This window comes from Quercus robur, chromosome 11 (genome assembly GCF_932294415.1).
Source record: "Quercus robur chromosome 11, dhQueRobu3.1, whole genome shotgun sequence".
Classification (NCBI taxonomy): domain Eukaryota; kingdom Viridiplantae; phylum Streptophyta; class Magnoliopsida; order Fagales; family Fagaceae; genus Quercus; species Quercus robur.
The window spans coordinates 21,023,527-21,045,947 of record NC_065544.1 but is presented as its reverse complement, the minus strand read 5'-3'; the positions used below and the strand labels follow the sequence as shown (position 1 = coordinate 21,045,947).

Sequence of the window (22,421 nt, the reverse complement as noted above, 5' to 3'; positions counted from 1 at the left end):
AATAGGTATTAATCAAATGAACTACAAAGCTCTTGGCAAGAGTTATTCATTTTTTAAACATATGAAAATACCACAATCAATACTTCTAACCAACCAACTTCTTTGAGCCGCTTCAGGGAAAAACAACTTCAATTCACATGATGATGAACAAGAATGATAATAGCAACAACCATGACGACAATAACAACTTCATGCCTTTATTGATCTCAATTTCTCAAGTATCCATTTTACTTTTCTTATAAAATAATCAAATTTTAAAATGAAGAAAATAAATAAATAAAATTGTTAAGGGTCATATTTTTAGACTCTGGCATAATCGAGTCAAAACTTACTTTCTATATACTTGAGTTTTAGGTTGAGTGTCTCTAATTGTATTCAAGTGGTATTCATTGAAGACCAAAAGAAAACAGCTTAAGAAACTACTTAAGAAAAGTTGCTAAAATAAGTCCCTCAATACCTCTTAATACCTTTTGATCTATTGAGACTTAATGAAAATCAATACATAGCTTGACACCTCTCAATCTATAGAGTTACGAGAATTCAAAATAGTAACTTCTATTCCAACCTATGATGACTTGGCATATTTTTGGATTCATGCAATAGGGTTCCAGGACATATAAAAGCCATAATTTTAGGTTGTTATTATAACACCAGTTAGACACACGAAAACTGTGGAGTTGTTGCGATGTCTGTGCGCCTAAGGTTCTGTAACGAGCTGCTTCCAGTTCATTAAAGTGTGTTATTGAGAAGAAATTTGCACCTAAACTACAATAATAACTGATTGTTGTAGAGTTGGACAGATTTGTGTAAAGAATAAGTCTTCTATAAGGAATCCAAATGTATTGGAGTTAAGTTGTCTTATAAATTAGTAGGTTTTGTTTGGTAGATATTTTGGGATTCGGTAAAGTTCCTTATACTTGTAACCTTGATTCTTATTAGCATTTTCTTTAAGAGTAGTGACCTAAATAATCAACCATTGGGGCTTTTCCTACGAAGGCTTTTCCCATCATAACCATATCGTCAAATTTATTTTCCATTGCACTTAACTCTAGATTAAGGAGCATAAATTCATGGGTTGTCGATTGGGGGTGCTAAAAGTTCAAGAAAAATGAATAATTTTCACAATTTTTTTTTTTTTAATAACATGAAATCTTACTAAGGAAAGGACCTTTAGACCCTCTCCCAGAGAATAAACCATGGATACATAACTTCACCCACCAAGTCCGTGTATTAAGTAATCCAAATGAATTCCTAATAGAGATCGAACTCATCAAGATGTTTGAGTTTGTAGTCCATCCCAACCCTCTAACCACTAAGTTGTACATGACAAGTTAATTTCACAACTATTTCCTATTATTTGCACCTGACAAGTTATTTTCAAAACTTTTTTCTACCACCGCACACCATTGATACGATGGTCACTCTACAAGTATAAGTGCTTGTGGGGTGTGGGGGGCAAGGACCGGGGTTCAAGTCTTCAAGAAGGAGCTTTACACACATATACACTGAGATTAGACTAGAATAGAATTCTATCTTGTATCAAAAAAAAAAAAAACTTTTTCCTATTATTGTCGTTTATGACGAAAGATGAGAAGATGGTTGTAGTCTTCGAAGATAGGCACCATGAGAGGGACCATCTAGAAATTCATGGGACCCTTATAGAAATAAACATTATTGACTACCTCTTAGATCGGTGACTAAACAAAGGCTGAAAAGTATTAAAGCATCTTTTACTTTCGTTGATGTTGTTGTGCTTATTTCCTTTTTATCGGCCATGATTGTCAAAAGTGTAATATTCTTGTTCAGCTTAGCATTTGGGATTTTCATAACAAATTAGGCTGTGAGTACAATGATATCTTCTTTAGTAGGTAAATCCAACATCATTTTATTTGACTAGACTATCCCAAGATTTTCGGGATGTCATTTTGAGAGAAGACATTTTGATATTTGGCAGGCCTATGCAGCATTTCTCTCACTAACATGTGGGCATGTCAGTGAGAGAGATGTATGGGCCCAAAGCAAGAGATACCGATCCTATTCGAGACTAATATACTTTGAGAGGAGCTTGTAAATTTGGGACCAATAAATATTTCTAGAGGCCGGGTAGTGTTAAGCAATGCTACTCCCCTATTAAGGAAATACCTTGTTCAGATATCACAAGTGCCACAATAACCAAGATTTAGGCCATTGTTGAAGATCATATTTACAATATTTGCATTAATGTAGTTACAAGATTCAGGGTCCCTATCTGCAAGGTTCATGTATATAAATCAACCCCCGTCAGAAGCACAAAAATAATAGGTAACTAGTTGCGGACTCCATGCATTACACATGTTAATATTTTTAGGATGGTCTCATTAATTTTTTTTTTCTTTTCAATTTGTACTAATTTAATTAATAGTATTGTAATTCATAATCGTATTTTCATTTATTATAATAACAATCACAAAATGTAATGTACTAAATATCTGTTATACCAAAATCAAAACAATACATTTTTTTTCTCAAGAATTCAAAGGTAAGTTGGTGAGAGAGAGAGAGAGAACATTTTTTGTATTGGAAAAATATGCAGAGAATAGGAGAGAGTGACAAATTTATAGTAAAAGGTTAGGAATAAGAAGAGTCAAAATAAAAGAAGATAAATGAGCAAAATAATATTTCAAGTTAAAACCGCCCAAGAGAATATATATATATATATATATATATATATATAGACAGCATTTTTGTTTTGATTTTTCATTGATTTATTATTTAGTTATAACATCAAAATTAAAGTAGATGAATGTGTAAAGTTAAAACCGCTATTGTAAAAAAAAAAAAAATTAGAGTTAAAAATAAATATTAAAAAGACTAATAGTGTGGTTGATAACGTGGCAAATGAGGTGGCTTAACAAGAACGTAACAACAAAAAATGCTACGCTTTTAACTTTTAGATATATATAGATTTAATAAAAGATCAAATTTAGTAAAGATGTGTAAAACTCATGTTTTACCTCTCTAATCCTATCATATTACATCATCTTATCACATATTTAAAAATAATCACAATTACACCTAATCAATTCTAATACCCATATATAAATCCAACAAAATTGAGAGTTTATTGAAATGTTATCAGATGTAGTAGGATGTATTGAATTTTTACGTAAAATGCTGACATGACAATCTCTTATTAGATAGTGTAAAATATGAGTTTTACACCCAATCCTTACCAAATTCATACTCGTTTAATAAAAAATATTTTTTTTCTTATATAAGATTGGAAAAAAATAACTTATAACATGAGCATAATAAAAATAAAAATAAAAAATCATACAATCTACCTTTTTTATCCTTTGCCTTTTCTTCTCAAGGAAATTTACATTTTTTCATCATTCTCAGCCAAATACATAATAGAAATCAGGAATCTTTTATATCTTCCTACTTCTTCATCCTCTTATTCAAACAAACCCTAAAGCAATTATATAAAAGTTTTCGAGGACAGCTACCTATGTAATTGTAGAAGAATTACACTACAAGAACATCATTCAAGGCAAAATAACATTCCCATAGATGCAATGTTGAGATGGTACTGGATCAATTTAGAAGTGAATTGAAAAACCATTCATAATCATCTAAAAAGCAAAACAATAACATGTTGACACATCATTAAATTAAGTCACCTTGGGCAAGAAAATCCAAAACTATGACTATCCAATTGCAAGAAACATTGGTTCCCACGGAAAACCTATCTGACCATTCAATTCCACATAGTACAACTCTATGCTCCATGAACTGTACAAAGTCCTAAAGTGAAGCAGTAGAACTCTCCCCCTTTCAAATCGCATTGGATGCAACCTGCTGAACTTCAACATATGTGCCGGTTTCTTCATTATATGAATACCTACATATAAAAGTCAAGATGATTTAATTAGGGTAGTTATCAGCAACCAATTAGGAACACAACACAACATCAAATAAATACTAAAAAGTAAAGGACGCATTAACATTACCATTGTCCTGATGCTGCAGAACAAAACAGTCCTGTAGATGGGTCATAATAGTACCCCAAACTGCTGCTATAGTAGTACCTGAAGCGTTGAAATACCCAAGATTAAATTAAAGAAAGCAGAATCAGGTTGGGTATGAAAAAGATACAAACATAGCCAATAAACAAATGTTGAATACATTTAAGGAAATACACGCTCATGCAACATTTGCATGCACTAATAATGAGATATCATAAAAACATGGAGACAAGTACACTCAGATCATTACAGAACACTATTAACAGATAAGATACAAGAGCCCATAAGCCTATACAGAGAACAGAAACTATTGTTATCATTATACTGTTACTACTCACAATAATCACATAATTTATCTTCACTGCTTTCAAGTAACTAAACCCACAAAACCATTTCTAGGAAAATACCGACCAATCATGATACCAAACAACCTCATTATGAAAGTTTTCAGGTGACCTATTAATAATAAATTTTTAGTGGAGGTGGCCTTACAAGGAATTTTCTTATTTGTTGCTGCTGGGCTCAATGGCCCAATACTAATAATGTCTTGCATCAGTGCAACCCATGGGGTATTTGGCTATGGTAATGACATGAATGGTCTGATTGAGTTGAAAGGGTGCATCATGTAAGAATTGCAGGTGCATTTGTTGATTAAGGGTTAGTCTACTCAAGAGGAAATGAATTTTATTTAGACATCTTATCACCCAAGTCTGTCTGGGCTATTACCGTGGCTAAGGCATCCTAACCTTCATAGTGAAAAGGTTATTAGAACTTGCACAGTCCTGGTTGTAACTTTATGGGCTATTTGGTATCATAGGAATAAAGTATTTGAGTGTGTGCAATGATCTCCTATACAGTTTCTAATGTTTTAGTAAGCCTTTGGTTGGCAGGTACTCTCTAGCTCTGTAAGGGTGGCTATGCTGGCAGGATTTGGTTCCAAGAAGACTGAAGGAGTGCTGAGGTGGCAGCTGGTAGCATTAACAGAGGAGTGTGGACTAGTTGCAGATTTTTTTTGGAAGGGGGGTGGGGATGGAGGGTAATTGCTTTTCTGGCCAAATGTCAAATTGGGCAGGAGGAATTTGTGTGATGTTACAGTTCTAACTACACATCAAAGCAGGAAGTCGGAGTAGTAGCACTGTAGCAGTAAGGGAGATCATGCAAAGAGGCAAGAGAGCAAGGCTTCCATCGCATTATTTTCTTAATTTGGCAGTAGACAGGTGGGAAATATGTTTAAGGGAAAGAGGGCTGTGTCTTGGCTAGTTGAAGGAACTACTCAAAATGCTACCCATGTTTTTAGTTTCAAACAGTTAGTTATTAACATTATAAGGTTCTTCATGTTAATTAAAAAGCTTATATAAGATATATACATTTTTTTTTTTTTGATAATTCACTAGTTGGGGGTGGGGGAATTGAACCCAGGATGTCTCCATTGGAGAAACCGGGAGTTGCCATTTGAGCTACAAGGCTCTTGTATTGTGTAAAATATATAAATTGATATTGATGTGTGTACTATACCTTCATACAAAATTGATGCACAGTTTTGAGATTTATTAGTCTGAATTGTGAGGAATCCACATTCTTCTGGTCAAAAGAAAAAGGAGCAAGCATGCAAACACATATATGTACATCCATGTGAGAGTTCAGACACACACACCTACACCTGATTCTAAAAGAGATCATCAAAGCATGAAAGCAAGTACGTAGATTGTTCAGAACACTCTAGCGCTCTACTAAAGAGAATACAAGAGCATTGGAGAAACCGGGAGTTGCCATTTGAGCTACAAGGCTCTTGAATTGTGTAAAATATATAAATTGATATTGATGTGTGTACTATACTTTCATACAAAATTGATGCACAGTTTTGAGATTTATAAGTCTGAATTGTGAGGAATCCACATTCTTCTAGTCAAAAGAAAAAGGAGCAAGCATGCAAACACATACATGTACATCCATGTGAGTGTTCAGACACACACACCTACACCTGATTCTAAAAGAGATCATCAAAGCATGAAAGCAAGTATGTAGATTGTTCAGAACACTCTAGTGCTCTACTAAAGAGAATACTTTGATAAGTAACGTAAGAATATTATTAATAATAGAAAAAGTGCCAAGCCGAGTACATTGGGGATGTACTATGGGGGCACAAATTAAAACAAAAGTACAACGATCAAGAAAAATAGGAAAAGAAGAACAAGAAAAATGAGAAAAAACCACACTCCATTCAAAGAGAGTGCGCAAGAAAAAAGACTTAATCTCCAACAAAGAACGTTCACAGCCCTCAAAACTTCTAGCATTCCTTTCACGCCAAATGCACCAAATCAAGCAGTGAGGCACTAATCTCCAAACATCAATGTGACGATGTCGTGCAAGCTTTCCTTGCCAAGCCTCAAACAACTCAAGAACAGTATGAGGCATAACCCATTGGACACCAAACAAGCAGAAAACCAAAGACCACAACTCCCAAGCTACGGGGCAATGAAGTAGAAGATGATCTACCGACTCCCCACATCTCTTACACATATAGCACCAGTCAAGCACTATCACACGTCTTTTACGAAGGTTGTCTGTTGTTAAGATCTTACCTAAGGAAGCCGACCAAGAAAAGAAAGCCACCCTTGGAGGAACCTTTGATTTCCATATCATTCTCCATGGGAATGAAACAAGGGTAGGAGGGTAGAAATAGCTATAATATCCTCTAACCTCAAAACCTCTGTTCCTAGCAGGCTTCCAACAAACCTTATCTGGGCCAAACCCCCGCACTGTCGAAGAATAGACCAACCCCATAAACCGATCAAAGGCTTCTTCTTCCCAATCTTGTGGTGGACGACGAAATTGCACATTCCAGTGAAATCTCCCAGCAGACCAACTCATAACTTCAACCACCGAGGAATCCTTTGACCTACTAAGACAATAGAGCTCTGGAAAGGCCTCTTGGAAAGTACACTCCCCGCACCACACATGCTTCCAAAATTTCACTCTAGTACCATCCCCCACATCATATACAAGGAATTTAGAGAAGTTCAACCAGCCACTTCTAATGTATCTCCACAGGCTGACCCCATAAGGACTTGTCACCTTTTTCGTACACCATCCACCCCAAATATTCCCATATTTTGCCTCTATAACCCTCCTCCATAAAGCATCAGTCTCCATGCCATACCTCCACAACCATTTTCCTAGCAATGCAGAATTAAAGCTTCCCAAACGTCTAATACCCAACCCCCCAACCTGCAACGGCTTACAAACCTTGGCCCATTTAACTAAATGAATTTTAGATTCACCACCAATCCCATTCCATAGGAAATCTCTCTGTAATTTCTCCATACGCTTAGCCACCTTACCCGGTAAAGGAAGAAGGGAAAGGAAGTATGTAGGTAAAGACGAGAGTGAGCTTTTAATGAGTGTCACTTTACCCCCTTTAGATAAATACAGTCTCTTCCAACCTGCTAATCTCCTCTCCATTCTCTCTAGGATAGGATTCCAAACAGTTAAATCCTTAAACTTAGCACCTAAAGGAAGGCCCAAATATTTCAAAGGTAAAGAAGATTGCCCACACCCCAACAGACTCACCAAAGTGTCCAAATTGTGCACCCCACCAACAGGTACCAACTCAGATTTTCCCAAATTAATACGAAGCCCTGACACCCCCTCAAATCTAGCAAGAATCGCCCTCAAATTAGCAATCTGAGAAGGATCAGCATCACAAAAAATCAGAGTGTCATCTGCAAATAAAAGGTGAGACACCATCACTGATGGGCCAGCCGTACTACCCACAGAAAAGCCTGAGAATTGCCCAGCAGAGGCAGCCACATCCAACATACGACTTAATGCCTCCATCACAATATCAAACAACAGAGGAGATAATGGGTCACCTTGCCGAAGCCCCCTAGAACTTCCAAAGAAATCAGATGGACTACCATTGATCAAAATGGAAAACTTTACAGTTGAAATACAATAACTTATCCATTTTCTCCATTTCTCAGAGAAACCACACCGCCTAAGCATATACATTAAAAAATCCCAGCTCACATGATCATACGCCTTTTCCACATCCAATTTACACAACACACCCGGGACTCCTGACTTCAATCTGCTATCAATACATTCAGAAGCAATCAAGACTGAGTCCAAAATTTGTCTACCCTTCACAAAGGCATTCTGTGAATCCGAAATAAGCCCATGTGCCACCCTACGAAGCCGATTAGCCAACACCTTAGAGATAATCTTATAAATCCCACCAACTAGACTAATAGGCCGAAAGTCTTTTACCTCCACAGCATCCACTTTCTTAGGAATAAGGGCAAGGAACGAAGCATTAAGACTCTTCTCAAACACCGCCTGAGTATGAAAATTGTGGAAGACAGCCATAATTTCTGTTTTCAAAACACACCAGCAAGACTGGAAGAATGCCATGGAAAAGCCATCCGGACCAGGTGCCTTATCACCATTAAAATCATTGATTACCCCAAACACCTCTTCCTCCTCAAAAGGTCTATCTAGCCAACTTGCATCCTCCACCGAGATACTAGAGAAGTCCACATCATCTAAGACAGGTCTATGAGCCACATCCTTAAAATAAAGCTGCCTATAAAACTGAGAGATACAATCTGCTATAGCTGCCGGATCCGAAGACAACTCCCCCTCCACCATAAGTCTATCAATAGAATTAAACCTCCTATGAGAGTTAGCTATACGGTGGAAAAATTTAGTATTCCTGTCTCCTTCCCTAACACAGAGAACTCTAGATTTCTGCCTCCAACAAATTTCTTCCAGCAGAGTAGCTTTTTCTAACTCATCACGAATTCTTCCCACTTCTACTGTTTCCTCCGCTGATAAACCCCGACTATCCTCCAAATTCTCAAGAACACTAAGGTCCTTCCACAATTTTTTAATCCGATCTTCAACATGACCAAACACCTCCACATTCCATCTTTTCAAATCATTTTTTAAGAGCTTTAATTTATTGGCCAAAACAAAACTCGGTGCACCTTGAAACTAATAGGATTCCCACCAAGACCTAACCCTATCCACAAAACCCTCATCCTTGAGCCACATATTCTCAAATCTAAATGGCCTACTCCCTCTCTGAAAAGATCCACCCTCAAGGACAACTGGAAAATGATCCGAGCACAACCTAGACATCCGTCGTTGAGCAACTGTTGGAAACTTATCCTCCCAATCTGCAGAAAACAAAAATCTATCCAGCCTAGCCTTCGAAGCAACTTCTCTAGAATTTGACCAAGTGAAAGTCCCCCCTTGCAGAGGCAGATCAATGAGGCCCTGTTCCGAAATAAAATTGGAGAACTCCCGCATAGCAGCAGTGAAAGTATTAGACCCCAATCGTTCGGAAGGGAACCTAACCACATTAAAGTCACCACCCACACACCAAGGAACACTCCACCAGCTGTTTAAACCACAAAGTTCCTCCCATAAAAACCTCCTGTCCCGATGTACATTTGGACCATAAACACCAGTAAATGCCCATACAAACTGATCTGACACACATGTAAATTTACAGGAAACTGAAAATCTCCCCACTGCTTCCTCCATCTTACTCACAACCCGTGTGTCCCACATCAATAACACCCCTCCAGAAGCACCACAAGAACCTAAGTAAGACCAATCAACATGTTGGCCACCCCACAAGCTATGAATCACCGCCCTATTTATCAATCCCATTTTGGTTTCTTGTAGACAAACCAAGTCAGGCCCCCATTTCCTAATCAAGTTTCTAACCCTGAGCCTTTTATCCTGCTCATTCAACCCTCTTACATTCCAAGAAATAATCTTCAAACTCATTGATAAGGCACAACAGCCCGTTCCATACTTTCACTCCTTAATTTATTTGAGCCATACTCAACATTCAAAGATGACAACAAATTTTTCAACTCCCGCTGACCTTTCTGACCTGATTTAACCAATTTCATCTTATCAGCCACCACATGTTTCTGCTTATCTTTTTTTCTGGCCTCTATAGCTAATAATAACCCGGTAATTTGCTCCTCAAAACCTTCCAAAGAAGTGCCCACAGATTTCTTAAAGGCCTTAATCCTATTAGTTACCCATTGTGAAAGTTGAGAGTTATCAACACTCTCCTTACACTCACTCTCCTTACACTCAATCTCCTTAACAGGACTAGACACCGACTCCAAAGGACCTTCAGTGGCCAAAGGTACCACAACTAATGGCTCACCACCACTCTCCCAAGACATCAACCTTTCATCAAATTCCCACCTCACATTCTCTGATCCAGGCACCACATGCAAAGACTCTACTAACCCCTCACCCTCATCTGCCCAACTAATCCTCTGCCCTTCATTATCAATAGCAGCAAAACCTGGTACACAATCTTCCTCTATACTTGAGCAAACCGACATGCTATCTGGAGAACGATAGAGTGAAAGTGGAAGCACTAACTGCCGCCCATCACGCAATTGTAGCATCCAGTCTTTAGAGTTACCCCAAGACTTCTCCAAGTTTCCAACCAATTCCCTAATATTGGGGCCAGGTAGATGAACTCCCTCAAGATCAGCATCATTAGTAGTAGTGGCTGATCCTTCCGAGCCCACAAAATCCGCATCCCCACCTTCCGATGCCACCTGAGATGTCAAATTCACCCCCACTGACTTAGCTGGCAAGGTGGAGCTCAGATTTTGGCTACTCGGACCACCAAATCCATCAGCACCCATCTCTTCCGCCACCGTAATGGAGGACACCATGGCCGAGGACACCACCGGCGGCATAAAAGACCCAATCGGAGCTCCGGCAGCCAATACCACCTCGTGGGAAGCTTGGGTCACCGCCGCTGGTCCAGTCGGCACAGAGAATGTCTGCGCTATACAACTCGGGCTGTGCTGGTCACCCTTACCTGCCAGTTCCGTCACCGCTAGGGAGGAGATCGTGGCCAAGGGCACCTTTGACAACATCACAGGCTTCGTCGAAGTCTTATGCGAGATAGCTGAGCTCTCCTGTTTCTTCTTATCGTTCAAAACACACTTACCTGGGCTTGGGATAGAGAGACAACTCTGATCAGAAGGTTCCAGAACAGTTGGGCCACTAAAGGAGCTCTCGCCAGCCTCAAAAGAAGATGGGCTTGACAGACCCAGGCCCAAGATATTGTTTTTACTGGCCAAAAGAGAACCTTGGGCATTCTGATTTGGTGGGCCCAAACCCTGTTTTGTATTCTGGGCATTAATACTCCCCGTTGCTACCCATCTGCCAGCTTGCTTGCCTCTCTTAATACCATCCCATGATACCCGCCTCTTTCCAAACTCATTCACATCCACAATCAACCCTCTCCCTAACCAACGTGATCTCCTAAAATCAAGCACCTTTCCAAAAACAACATTTTTTGCATTTGAATTGAACTTGAAAGGAATACTGATATTATTTCCTTCCGGGATTTTCGCCTCAAGAATATTCTTACCATTAATAACTCCTTCACCACCCTCACCATCACCCATGGCTGCCGGGGAAAAACTTCCGGCCTGTGTGTCATTTTCTCTCGAAAACTCCATTATCTTCTCCACGACACCATCCTTGACCTTTTCCTTAATGAAGGGCTGCTGAGCAGGCTTCGACCTTGCCTGCATTGGAGCTTTGACAGCTTCCACAAAGGACCTGGCAGCATGATACATTGGGATCTGCTTAGACTTATGCGATACAAACTTCAGTCCACCCAATGCATATTGGGAAGGTTCCAATCTTCTTCTTAATTCAATCCCAAAGGTTTTCCATCCTTGTTGAAGCTTTCCGGCAGGAACAATGATAGTTCTCCGCAACCCACCTACCTTAAGTTCTGTCACTGATAAATACTGTCCAAACGAGTTGGACCCCTGTTGCAACGTGTAAGCAGTACCACCTTCCCTGAACGTGAAGAATTTCTTCGGATTAACCCCAATCACGATGTGTTCCAGGCTCCTCATTAACCACAAAGCTGCACTTTTACCCATAAAAACCGATTGCATGTAGTATTTTCCCCGTTCTAGAATCTTAAGGGAAAAAAAATTCCCTCCTTCCTCAACCACCAACTGAAACAGCTTAGATTCAATAAAAAAACTTCTAAAACCACCCATACTGATCCAAGGAACAAAGCTAAAAACAAAATTTCTGACTAATTTGAGGTAGCCGGGCCTCTAGAGAGACAATCCATGCTATCGATTCTAATAACTTGACCAAATAATTGCAAAAGTGATTGTATTTTGCCCAAAACTAAGATTATACCAGGGCTTAATTAATTATCTGACAAGCAAAAAATAAGAAAAAAAAAATCTACTAAAGAGAATACAAGAGCATGCCCATGAAAATAATGGTAGCAATTTGATAGAACCAACAAATAACTACAATTCCTGTACTTGACACTCTTAAGAGGGGGAGAGAGAGAGAGAGAGAGAGAGACCCCACAGCAACCATTTCTAAGAAAATATTGGCAAACCATGATAGCAAGTGAGCCACAAATTGTAGGGGTCAACTTCTAGTAACAAAAAGTACAAAAGATTCATATGCTCAGCTTGGTCATGTTCGTCTATTCAGGACAGGGCAGGCAGATCACATACATTTCTTCAAATGTAAAAGAGCAAAGGTCATTCAACCAGTTATTTTATGCTTTTTACTTCACCCCAAAAACGGTATTAAATATTTATATTTGAAATTGCATGCTTTTTACACTAGGTAAGAAAAATATATGTAACGAATGAATAAGAAGTTCTCTTCATTTATGATGACCACATCACATGGGTAGCGCTGCAAATTAGAAATTTGGTACGAAGCTCTATTGGCCGGGATAAGTGGCTCAGCTCATTCATATTTTAAAAATCCAAATTGGAGACTGAAATCAGGTGGGTAATAAGCAAGCCTGAGACTGAACCTCAGCTGTAACTTCAAGGGGCTCAACTTATAGGCTTTAAGCCAAATTAACAAGTAAGATATTGTTTCAAGTGGCTGTCATCCATCCACATTGGCTATCATATAAGTTCCAAAACATTTTTCTCCAAAGACTTCCTTTAATCCCATTCTTTTTGTAGTGACCCAAAAAGGGGGGTCTTGCATTCCATGGAATCCCACATCGCCTAGGGAAGCACATGTGAATGTGTTTATAAGGAATGACCTCCCTTCAATGTGTAGAGGCCTTTTCCCCCACTGCTGTGTACTTTGGGAGAGAACAAAACCATGAGGGGTATGAGACCCCAAAGCGGACAATATCTACACAAGGTGGGGTGGGGTGGGGTCGTTATAGATGGTATCAAAGCCATGCCCTAGCTGAAAGTGTGGGCCCCACATGTGAGGACGTGTGTGCCCGTAAGGGGGTGGATTGTAGTGACCCAAAAAAGGAGGGTCCTGCATTCCATAGAATCCCACATCGCCTAGAGAAGCACATGTGAATGTGTTTATAAGGAATGGTCTCCCTTCAATGTGTAGAGGCCTTTTCCCCTACTGTTGTGTGCTTTGGGAGAGAACAAAACCGTGAGGGGTATGAGACCCCAAAGTGGACAATATCTACACAAGTGGGGTGGGGTCGTTACACTTTTGGTGCACTTCACAATAACCATTTATTAAATTTTATTGGAAATTAATGTACTCCTTGGGAGATTGCTATATCTATGCCTTGAAGAACCTCTCCTTGGATGTTAAAAAGGAAATTGAGGAATTTGTTCATGTAAAATATATAGATTTCAGCTGATCTGATATAAGTACATAATTATTTTAGTAGATATCTTTCACTTTGAATTTCACTACAAAATTGATCGATTTATTCTCGTTTTCTATTTCATGTAGTCAGCAAATAAAAAAGTGTCTCCTAATTTGACATCAAGTTGGACTCCACAAATTAAATGAGAAATGACAGAATCTAGGGCTAGCAAAAGCACTTCACAAGAACAAGAAATAAAAAAAATCACATATGACAACTATATTTAACATGATTCGGCCACAAGCAATGCCAACTAAAATCCACAATCAATGATATGGATTACAAACACTCAATCAAACCTTACAAACCAAACTCACAGACTCACAAATCTGCATCAACCCAATTTTTTCCTTACAACAACCAGGTAGATTTCACATCCTTGCCAAGATTTCATCCTACCCAGATTTCTCCTCCTCCTCACCTCTTATCTCAGCCAAGTCACCACACTCTCTTTTGGGTCATTTGGGTCTCAGATCTACTTTCTCTCTCCTTTGAATCTGATCTGATATGGTTATTTAGGTATAAGTGGGTGAGTTTTGGGATCTAGATATATTCTCTCCCATTTGAGATAAGATTTTGGGTACGTGTGGCTGTGTATATTTTTTCTGCTTTTCTTTCCACCAATCAAGGAATCAGACCACTGTACCAACAAAGACCGCCACCAACATGGCCGGAATCTCAATCCAATAGCGCGGCAGCAGTTCGTGTTTTAGGAATACCAACAAGGTTGGCGCGGTGAAGAGAACTTCCCTAACACAGGCTGCACCGGCCGCTGTTCCCCCTACCCATACATCCAAAAAAAAAAAAAAAAGGCTTGGCATGATTCATTTGTGACCTAGCAAATGGTATTAGCTTCACCCTGCATATGTGTACCATTGCAAAACCCCACCCAACCTCCTCCAAAGAGAATGTCTCTATCATTATAACTAGGACAGGATTTCCCATTGCAACATTGCATAAATTCAAATCCTAAATAAAACAAGCAAACAAGTCATGAACACATCGAAGACATTAAATTTCATGACATATCAAGATCACCTCAGGAAAACCAGTTCAAAGAGAGAGAGAGAGAGAGAGAGTACCCAGTGGAATCATCATACACGTAATCATTTTGCAAAGCTCCACCTGAAAACCAAGCAATTACAAGACAAAAGAAAAACCACGTCAAGCAACAAAGAAATAGTATTTCATATACCAATAATGAATTATCTAAGCCCAATAAAATAATATGCCAAATTTTTTTTTATAGATAAAATTCTAAACTTTTGAACTTCTTACAATCAATAAAATAGCTTACTTTCTGATTCAGAGTTTAGGGTGCTTGCTGATGGTTGGTTGACTGCATCAGAATTATGTCCAGAAACTACATTACTTCCATCAAAAGATGGTTTAGCAGTGGCATTTTCATCCTCCTCCCCAAACATATCATAAGCATCAGCGTCATTGCTTGATGTTTCAGCAGTAGACGCACTTGGGTTCAAGGTATCCACAACAGGACCAGGCAGCACTGTGGAGGCTACTTCAGTATCTGTCATGTCAGACAGCAAGCCATTTCCTATGCCAAAATAAGTAGAACCCCCCTGACCTGCACTTGTTGATATGCCCTCACCTCTTGCCTTAGCCAATCTCTCATAACCTTCTGAAGAAACGTGGTAAAAAAAAACCATAGTTTATAATGCTATCTATAATCACCCACCCTTTTGCACCAACTCAAATGTAAGTGCAATTGAAGAAAACTGACTCGTGGAAAAATCAAATGTAAAATAAAAGTTACGAAATAAATAATAATAATGATAATGCATGCATCCATTATGCTTTAATTGATGCCATGAGTGCAGAATTAAGTTTGATTCCATATAATGACAGAAATAAATTAATAAAAATATTGCACTACATTCTAAAAGTGATAAACAAGTAGGTATTGATTTAAAGGCCATATATTAAGTGCGTAGGAACTTCCACCAATTGATATAGGTGGATCAAAAGACTTCACATTCTTTAAAAAACAAAAAGGCTAATTTTGGAATCAAGAAGAGCTCATGATTCAACTAGAAGAAGAAAAACTAAGAATTGGGCAATGAATAGTACCCTTTGGTGTATCAACAAATTACTACCCTCCCCTAAAAGAAAAGAACCAATGAGAATAAAGAAAGAAATAGGAAGCAAGATGTTCAAAGCCCAGAAACGCCGAGACTTAGGAACTAAGAAGCAAAAGGTGCTCCTCCTTTCAAGGGAACCACCAGCCACTCCACCAGACTTACCTTGCTAATAGGTCCCCTGACAACAGAGCTGAGAGGTCCTTGTGGTGGAGAGGCAGTAGTTTGGGAGGTCTTCGATTTCTAAGGATTGAATCCAAAAGGCTTGAACTAATTCTAGAGGAAGGGGGCAGACCTACGGACTACAGATCATAGAACGAGGTAACGAATACAAGCATAATGTTCTTTTAGGCGGAGAAGGCATCCAATGGTCTCTGTACTAAACTTCCAGATTAAACCACACCCATCCGTCCTCCAAATTCATATTTCACTATTATCCAATAACAGGAAAACCCATACAAACATCAACGGTTCTCTCCCTTTTCATCCCCATTTTTAAAAAAAATAAAAATAAATTTTCAGCACTATACTTCTAAAGTAAATTACTCAGTCCCCATTGATCCTTACCAATCATATTGCAAAATATTCTAAGTGTACTATCAAGTATGACCAAACGCCAAAAATGACCCCTTCTAAACAGTTCACGGGATGCTGTTCATACCCAGAACAGTACTTGTGATTCTCAGTTTTTTTTTATTTTCTTCATCAATTTTAACCTCCTTGATCTAAAACTGGCCTGCTTAATCAAAGGCCCTTGTGTGGAGTAAAGCCAATCTCAAAGTCTAAGTTTTAGGCTTGTTGCATAGTACGTATATGCTTGATTATGTTTTTTCTGATCATGTAAAAACATGCCCACTATCAAATAACACCAGAGGGGTACTCCTCTTTTTTCTTTTAATAAATATAAAAGTTTATCGATGGACAAGAGAAGCCAAGTTCATAGGAAGTATTTTTTGATAGGACATAGGAAGTATACAATGGGAAAAATGCAATCAACCTATCAAAGTACAAAGATCAATCAAGTCACATAATGAATACAAGGATAAAGAACCCAATGCTAACATCTTTTTTTTTTTTTGGGGGGGGGGGGGACAATCAGGAATTTATTAAAAAAGAAAAAAAAGGAGAGCTCAAAATGGTGAGCTTTCTAAAGAATTACAAGTGAACATCCATATGATTCAAAAATCCAACTATAGAGAAAACAAGAAACCCCCAATCTCAGTACAACAACAAAACAAAACAAAAGGTATTGGTGATAGCGGATCCCCTTAAACTAATCCCCTTGAACTCTCAAGAAAACCACTTGGGCTACCAATACCATTGATCAAAACTGAGAACCAGACTGTCTAAATACACAACAATATCCATCTCCATTTTTTCTAGAACCCAGAACACCCAATTAGATAAATAAGGAAATCCCCCAGTTAACATGATCATATGCTTTCTCCGCATCTATTTTACACAACACCCATGGAACTCTTGTCTTCAATTTGCTGTCCAGGCACTCATTGGCAATGAGTACGTAGTCTAAAATTTCTCTGCCCTTCATCTAAGACTCTAAAACTATTTCATGAAGCACCACCTGCAATCTATTATCCAAGATTTTGGCAATAATTTTAAAAAAGTGTGACCATATTCATTACAATACTTGCTTAAATAGATAAAACCCAAGAAAAACTAGGAAGAGAGAGAGTCCTAGCGGTTGGAGGCTTGGGATGAGTTGTAGACTCATATATCCTGGATTCAATCCCCACTAGGAGTTCCCCTGGATTACCTGATACACAGTTTTGGTGGGGTCCCTATGGGTGGGTCCAAAGGGCCCTACATTGCTAAGAGTTCTATTTAGAAAACGAGACTTTCTAATAACTTAACAAGACTCAAACAAGATTAAAATAATCTAGAACCATAACTAAACATTCCTAACTACAGACCAAACATCCCACTTTTGTAATACCTAGGATGGAATAACTTCATTCAAAGAAACCGAAAGAAAAAAGAAAAAAGTAAAGACACTACAACTATATAGATTGATCCATCCAAAGACTACCCCTCTCATATGCAGAATCTATAGGGGAATCCAATAGCAAATTCTGCATTAAATCTTCCTGAACATATCAGGTGGTTAAACATTCCAAAATATGAAAACAAACGAGCAAACACATAGACATTTGTGTAAATTATCAGGACAACACAGAAGCAGACAACACAATAATAAATACCAATATACATACAAAAGCACACACATGCACACTTAAAGAAAGAGTACCGTGTTAAAAAAAGTACAAAGCAAAACACTGACCTGCCTCACGCTGAAAGACCTCCTGCTTTTCATGATACACATCTGCAGAACAGAAATTCCATCAATAAGTGACACAATTTAACCAAGAGAAACAGATTTTTACAGAGAGTTGAATAAAAATGCAAATCTTTCAGGTTCTAAGGAAACCTGGGGCTGACAAAATTGAGAAAGCAAGCACTTTACCATATTCACCATTCTCCATCAGCTTCATTGCATCTTCTGTAAGCTGGTCAAATACAATCTTTGATTCAGCTGACATCTTCTCCTTCCTGTTTGAAGTACCCTTTAACCTTCTCAAAGCTCGCAAAACCTATCAGGAGATACACAATTAACTTTGTTACCCTAAATGAATACACAAATCATAATTCATACATGATGGAATAGTGATGAAATAATGCTGCAACTCATATTCTTCTGCAATAGTATAAATTGAAAAAATCAAGCCAAAACAATACAATCTTGAATGGAAATTGAAAATTTCTCAGATACAACATAAGATATAAGTCATATGACTCTTAATGCATTCTTTAATTACCACCAGTGTAAGAATTTTTTCACAATGCATAAGGTGCTGGTTATATTTTTTTTTGATAAGTAATAAGATTTCATTGATAATAAAAATAGAGACACCCAAGCACACAGGGAGTATACAGGGGTGAACAAGTCAAGAACGAAAATTACAAAAGTCAAGTAAATCCAAAATAGAAAAAGGATGGTTTCTCCACACAGAGAACCATTCAAGTAAGGTTCGGATGAAAAGAAGCTTGAGGTCAGGCATAGCACGCTCAATGTCTTCAAAGCATCTACTATTCCTCTTCTTCCAAATACACCACATCAAACAAAGAGGAACGACCTTCCAAATAACTCCATTGCGGTGGCGACCGAAGCGACCTTGCCAGCAAGCAAAGAGCCCAACAACAGACAAAGGCATCACCCAACACACTCCAAATAAACCAAAAACCATATCCCATAACTCCGAAGCAACCGGGCAATGAAGGAAAAGATGGTCAACAGTTTCACTATTACACTTGCACATATAGCACCAATCCAAAATGCAAACCTTTCTTTTCCTTAGATTGTCAATAGTCAAACATTTCCCCAAGGCTGCGGTCCAAACAAAAAAAGCCACTCTAGAGGGGATCTTCTGCTTCCAAATGCTTTTCCAAGGGAAAAATTGCTCACTATGGCCAACAAGAAGATGGTAGTATGCACTAACCGTGAACCCCTTACTCTTACAAGGCAGCCAATATCTCTTATCCTCCTCGATTCCCCTTACAGGAGTGCTATAAATGGAATTGATGAAGCTCCTGAAAGCTTCCAATTCACGATTATGCACCTCCCTACAAAACTAAATCTCCCAATGGAGGACTCCATTGGAGAACCTCATTAGATCCGCCACACTTGCCTCTTTGCTACAACTAATCCTATATAATTCGGGATAGCAGACTGCGAGAGAGGAAGTCCCACACCAACGATCTAGCCAAAACTGCACTTTTGAACCATCTCCAATATCATACATAATAAACCGAGATAAAGAGTGCCACCCCCTTCTAATATTTTTCCACAAACTGACACCATAAGGACCAGAGGAAGAGCTAGAACACCAACCACCCCAATCACAACCATACTTTACCTCTATCACTTGACGCCAAAGAGCATCCCTTTCTTGCCCAAATCTCCAAAGCCATTTCCCTAAAAGAGCTATATTGAAAGTTCTCAGGTTCCTAATCCCTAAACCACCTGAAGAAAGCGGGGTACACACCTCATTGTATTTGTAACTCTAGGAAGTATTGCCATATTCAAAAAGAATAAGAGTCAGCAAAGGGATGATTAATCTCCTGCTACCACCTGCCAAAAACCCACTGCCACCAAACCTAATGCTATCACCCCCAATTAATTTTCAACTACCACCTCCATCAAACATACAGTATGGCCACCAGAATACAGACAAAGCAGTATACCCCCACTCAAACTACCAACATTCCTTTTGCTAACAATTTTCCTATCCCCAACCTTCATCGTCCCTTTTCAATAAACCCACCCCCAAGTTCCAATCCAACCCCCAGCAAAGCAAAAATAGTGTGCATCCCAAGACAGTAAGGATGGTAAAGGGTGGACAGACATCAATAACCTAATTTGTAAGCAATTTTTAGGAGGAAGAGATCCTGCAGTTATGCATAGAAAACACACTCACCACAACAAGTTCTGCCCTTACTATAAACTAACCATAACTAATAAAATATTGTTTTGATAATTCAATAATTTGGGGCAAGGGGATTTGAACCCTGGATGTTTTCATTGAAAACACCAGAGTGTGCCAACCAGTTGCTACAAGCTATAATAAAATAAAAAAACCTTAAATTAAAAAATGGTTTAACCCTAAACCTCTAATGACTTGACCTTTAAAACCATAGCATTCTTGCTTTAATTGGCATCACACTCAAGCCTCATAAAATAAATTTTGAATAAACAAATTTGCAAAGAAGCAACCAATTAATCTTCCATGATTTTCATCGTAATTCCACTTTAAATGAGTACACAGATACCTAGGTTTGAATACAACATATAAAGTATGCCACTTTCACAATTGCAGAAAAAACCATACATAGTCAGTTTTTATGGGAAAATAGTATGTACAATCTAGTATACACAATTTTGTAATCTTATTGACATTGTAATTACAAAATAGAAAGCTGAAAATGTTTACCATAAATAAATGAATTTAAAACACACTATAACTTACCGTTTCTCCTGGCTCAAGTATGTCAGCAATACGCCTCTTCATCGTTCCAATATCATCAGAAGAAAGGTCATTGGCATCATCTTCATTGTTTATTACAGCAGACCCTTTTCCAGCATATTTTGGTTCAGCTTCAACACTATCAAGCCATGCATCCTACACGAATCCATTTTAACTCAACATACACGTACAATTCCACGTCTAAAATGCACATGAGTAAAGCCATTCTTTTTACCTTAATTTCATTATCGTTGACATATTCAACAAAATTTCCATCCGCATCGAAATAGCCCTCTTCCCTCTCTTTGTCTAAATTGAAAGGTTCTATCTGAATCCCATCATCGACAAAGCTGTCATTATCCTGCCAAAAGATATCCCCATCATTGGCTACCCTTTCCATTGATCCAATAACAGATGAATCTGGTAATCATCTTGACTCTATAAAGAATGCTGCCAATTCAAGAAATAATCATTCAAAATTATAATTGCGCTCTAACAATAAAAAAAACAAACACGGCTCCAATTCTCTCACCACCTATTCATCATAATTATAAACAATACCACCAAAGCCTAAGTGAGTTCGATACATTACTCCATTCTAGAAGCCTCAAAGTACATTCAAAACCGATATAGAAACTGAAAAGCTATCTACATAAATTAAAAATGCCAACCTTGTAATCGACTTCAGCAGCCGCGACATCATTGAGAATGCCTCTACTTTCTTCAGTAAAGAGTTCAGCAGTGAACTGTGTCCGACGCTTTGCACGCTCCTTGGCGGCAGCGCGGGGATTCATCAAGTCGGTAGGATCGTCATCCACAGCTGGACCGCGGTCCACGACCACCACGGCTTCTTCTGCTGCTGGTTTAACCTTCTTTCCCTTTGGGAACCTAACCCTCTTTGGCCTATAAAACCCAACAGTCACTAAACACTCAGACTCAAAATCTTTGGTTTTGAAACTTTCTGATTTCATTCTTTTTCCGATACAACAACAGATATTGAAAACTAGAAAGTGAATGAATTTGAGAGAGAGAGAGAGAGAGAGAGAAATTAGGGTTTTGGGAGAGAGAGAAGAGAATTACGCTGAGGGTTTGTTGGAGGAGTCAAGCTTGTCGTCGTCGGCGTCTTCGAAGAAAGGGCGCTTGAGATTGGGGCGCGATGAATTACCTTCCATGGTAGAGAGTGGCGCTTGATCAAAACCTATCTCACGAATACCGAATCCTCTTCTCTCAGTCTGTCTCTGTCTCTGTCTCTCTGTGAAATTTTGTGAATGTAGTCGATGTTTGGCTGCGGAGAAAATGTAATCCGGTCACCGTTTCGGTACCAGTATAAAATAGATAGATACCGAGAGATTGAGTGACGTGACGGTTAAAGAGAAATAAATAATTAAATATTAAAAAAAAAATGCAAATACTAGGGGAAATAAAAATTTCAATATCAGTTAATATTTTTTGATATATATAAAAAATTAAATATTAAAGAAAGAAAAAAAAAAAAAAAAAAAAAAAAGGAAGAAGCAAATACTAGGTTGTTCAATTTGATTAGGTGAAATAAAAATTTCAATATCAGTTAATATTTTTTGATAAACTAATA

General features: G+C 38.3%; 1 protein-coding gene across 1 annotated transcript; it reads right to left on the bottom strand.

Moving 5' to 3' along the window:
- Positions 1–3,526: 3,526 nt before the first annotated feature.
- On the bottom strand, positions 3,527–22,164 carry LOC126707724 (SUPPRESSOR OF ABI3-5). The gene is made up of 10 exons (XM_050407588.1): positions 21,911–22,164; positions 21,502–21,733; positions 21,066–21,191; positions 20,834–20,986; positions 18,274–18,400; positions 18,091–18,132; positions 14,993–15,334; positions 14,778–14,820; positions 3,993–4,070; positions 3,527–3,883 (listed from the first exon to the last, which is right to left on the bottom strand). The coding sequence occupies exons 1-10, from the start codon at positions 22,000–22,002 to the stop codon at positions 3,817–3,819; spliced, it is 1,302 nt and encodes a 433-aa protein (XP_050263545.1). The 5' UTR covers positions 22,003–22,164; the 3' UTR covers positions 3,527–3,816.
- Positions 22,165–22,421: the final 257 nt, after the last annotated feature.

Bases quoted from the DNA above. Each gene is read 5' to 3' on its own strand.
- LOC126707724 (XM_050407588.1), bottom strand. From the start codon at position 22,002: ATGGAAGGTAATTCATCGCGCCCCAATCTCAAGCGCCCTTTCTTCGAA. The intron at 21,734-21,910 runs GTAATTCTCTTC...TGGGTTTTATAG, and splicing joins TCCTCCAACAAACCCTCAGC to GCCAAAGAGGGTTAGGTTCC. The intron at 21,192-21,501 runs GTTGGCATTTTT...ATCTTTTGGCAG, and splicing joins CTGCTGAAGTCGATTACAAG to GATAATGACAGCTTTGTCGA.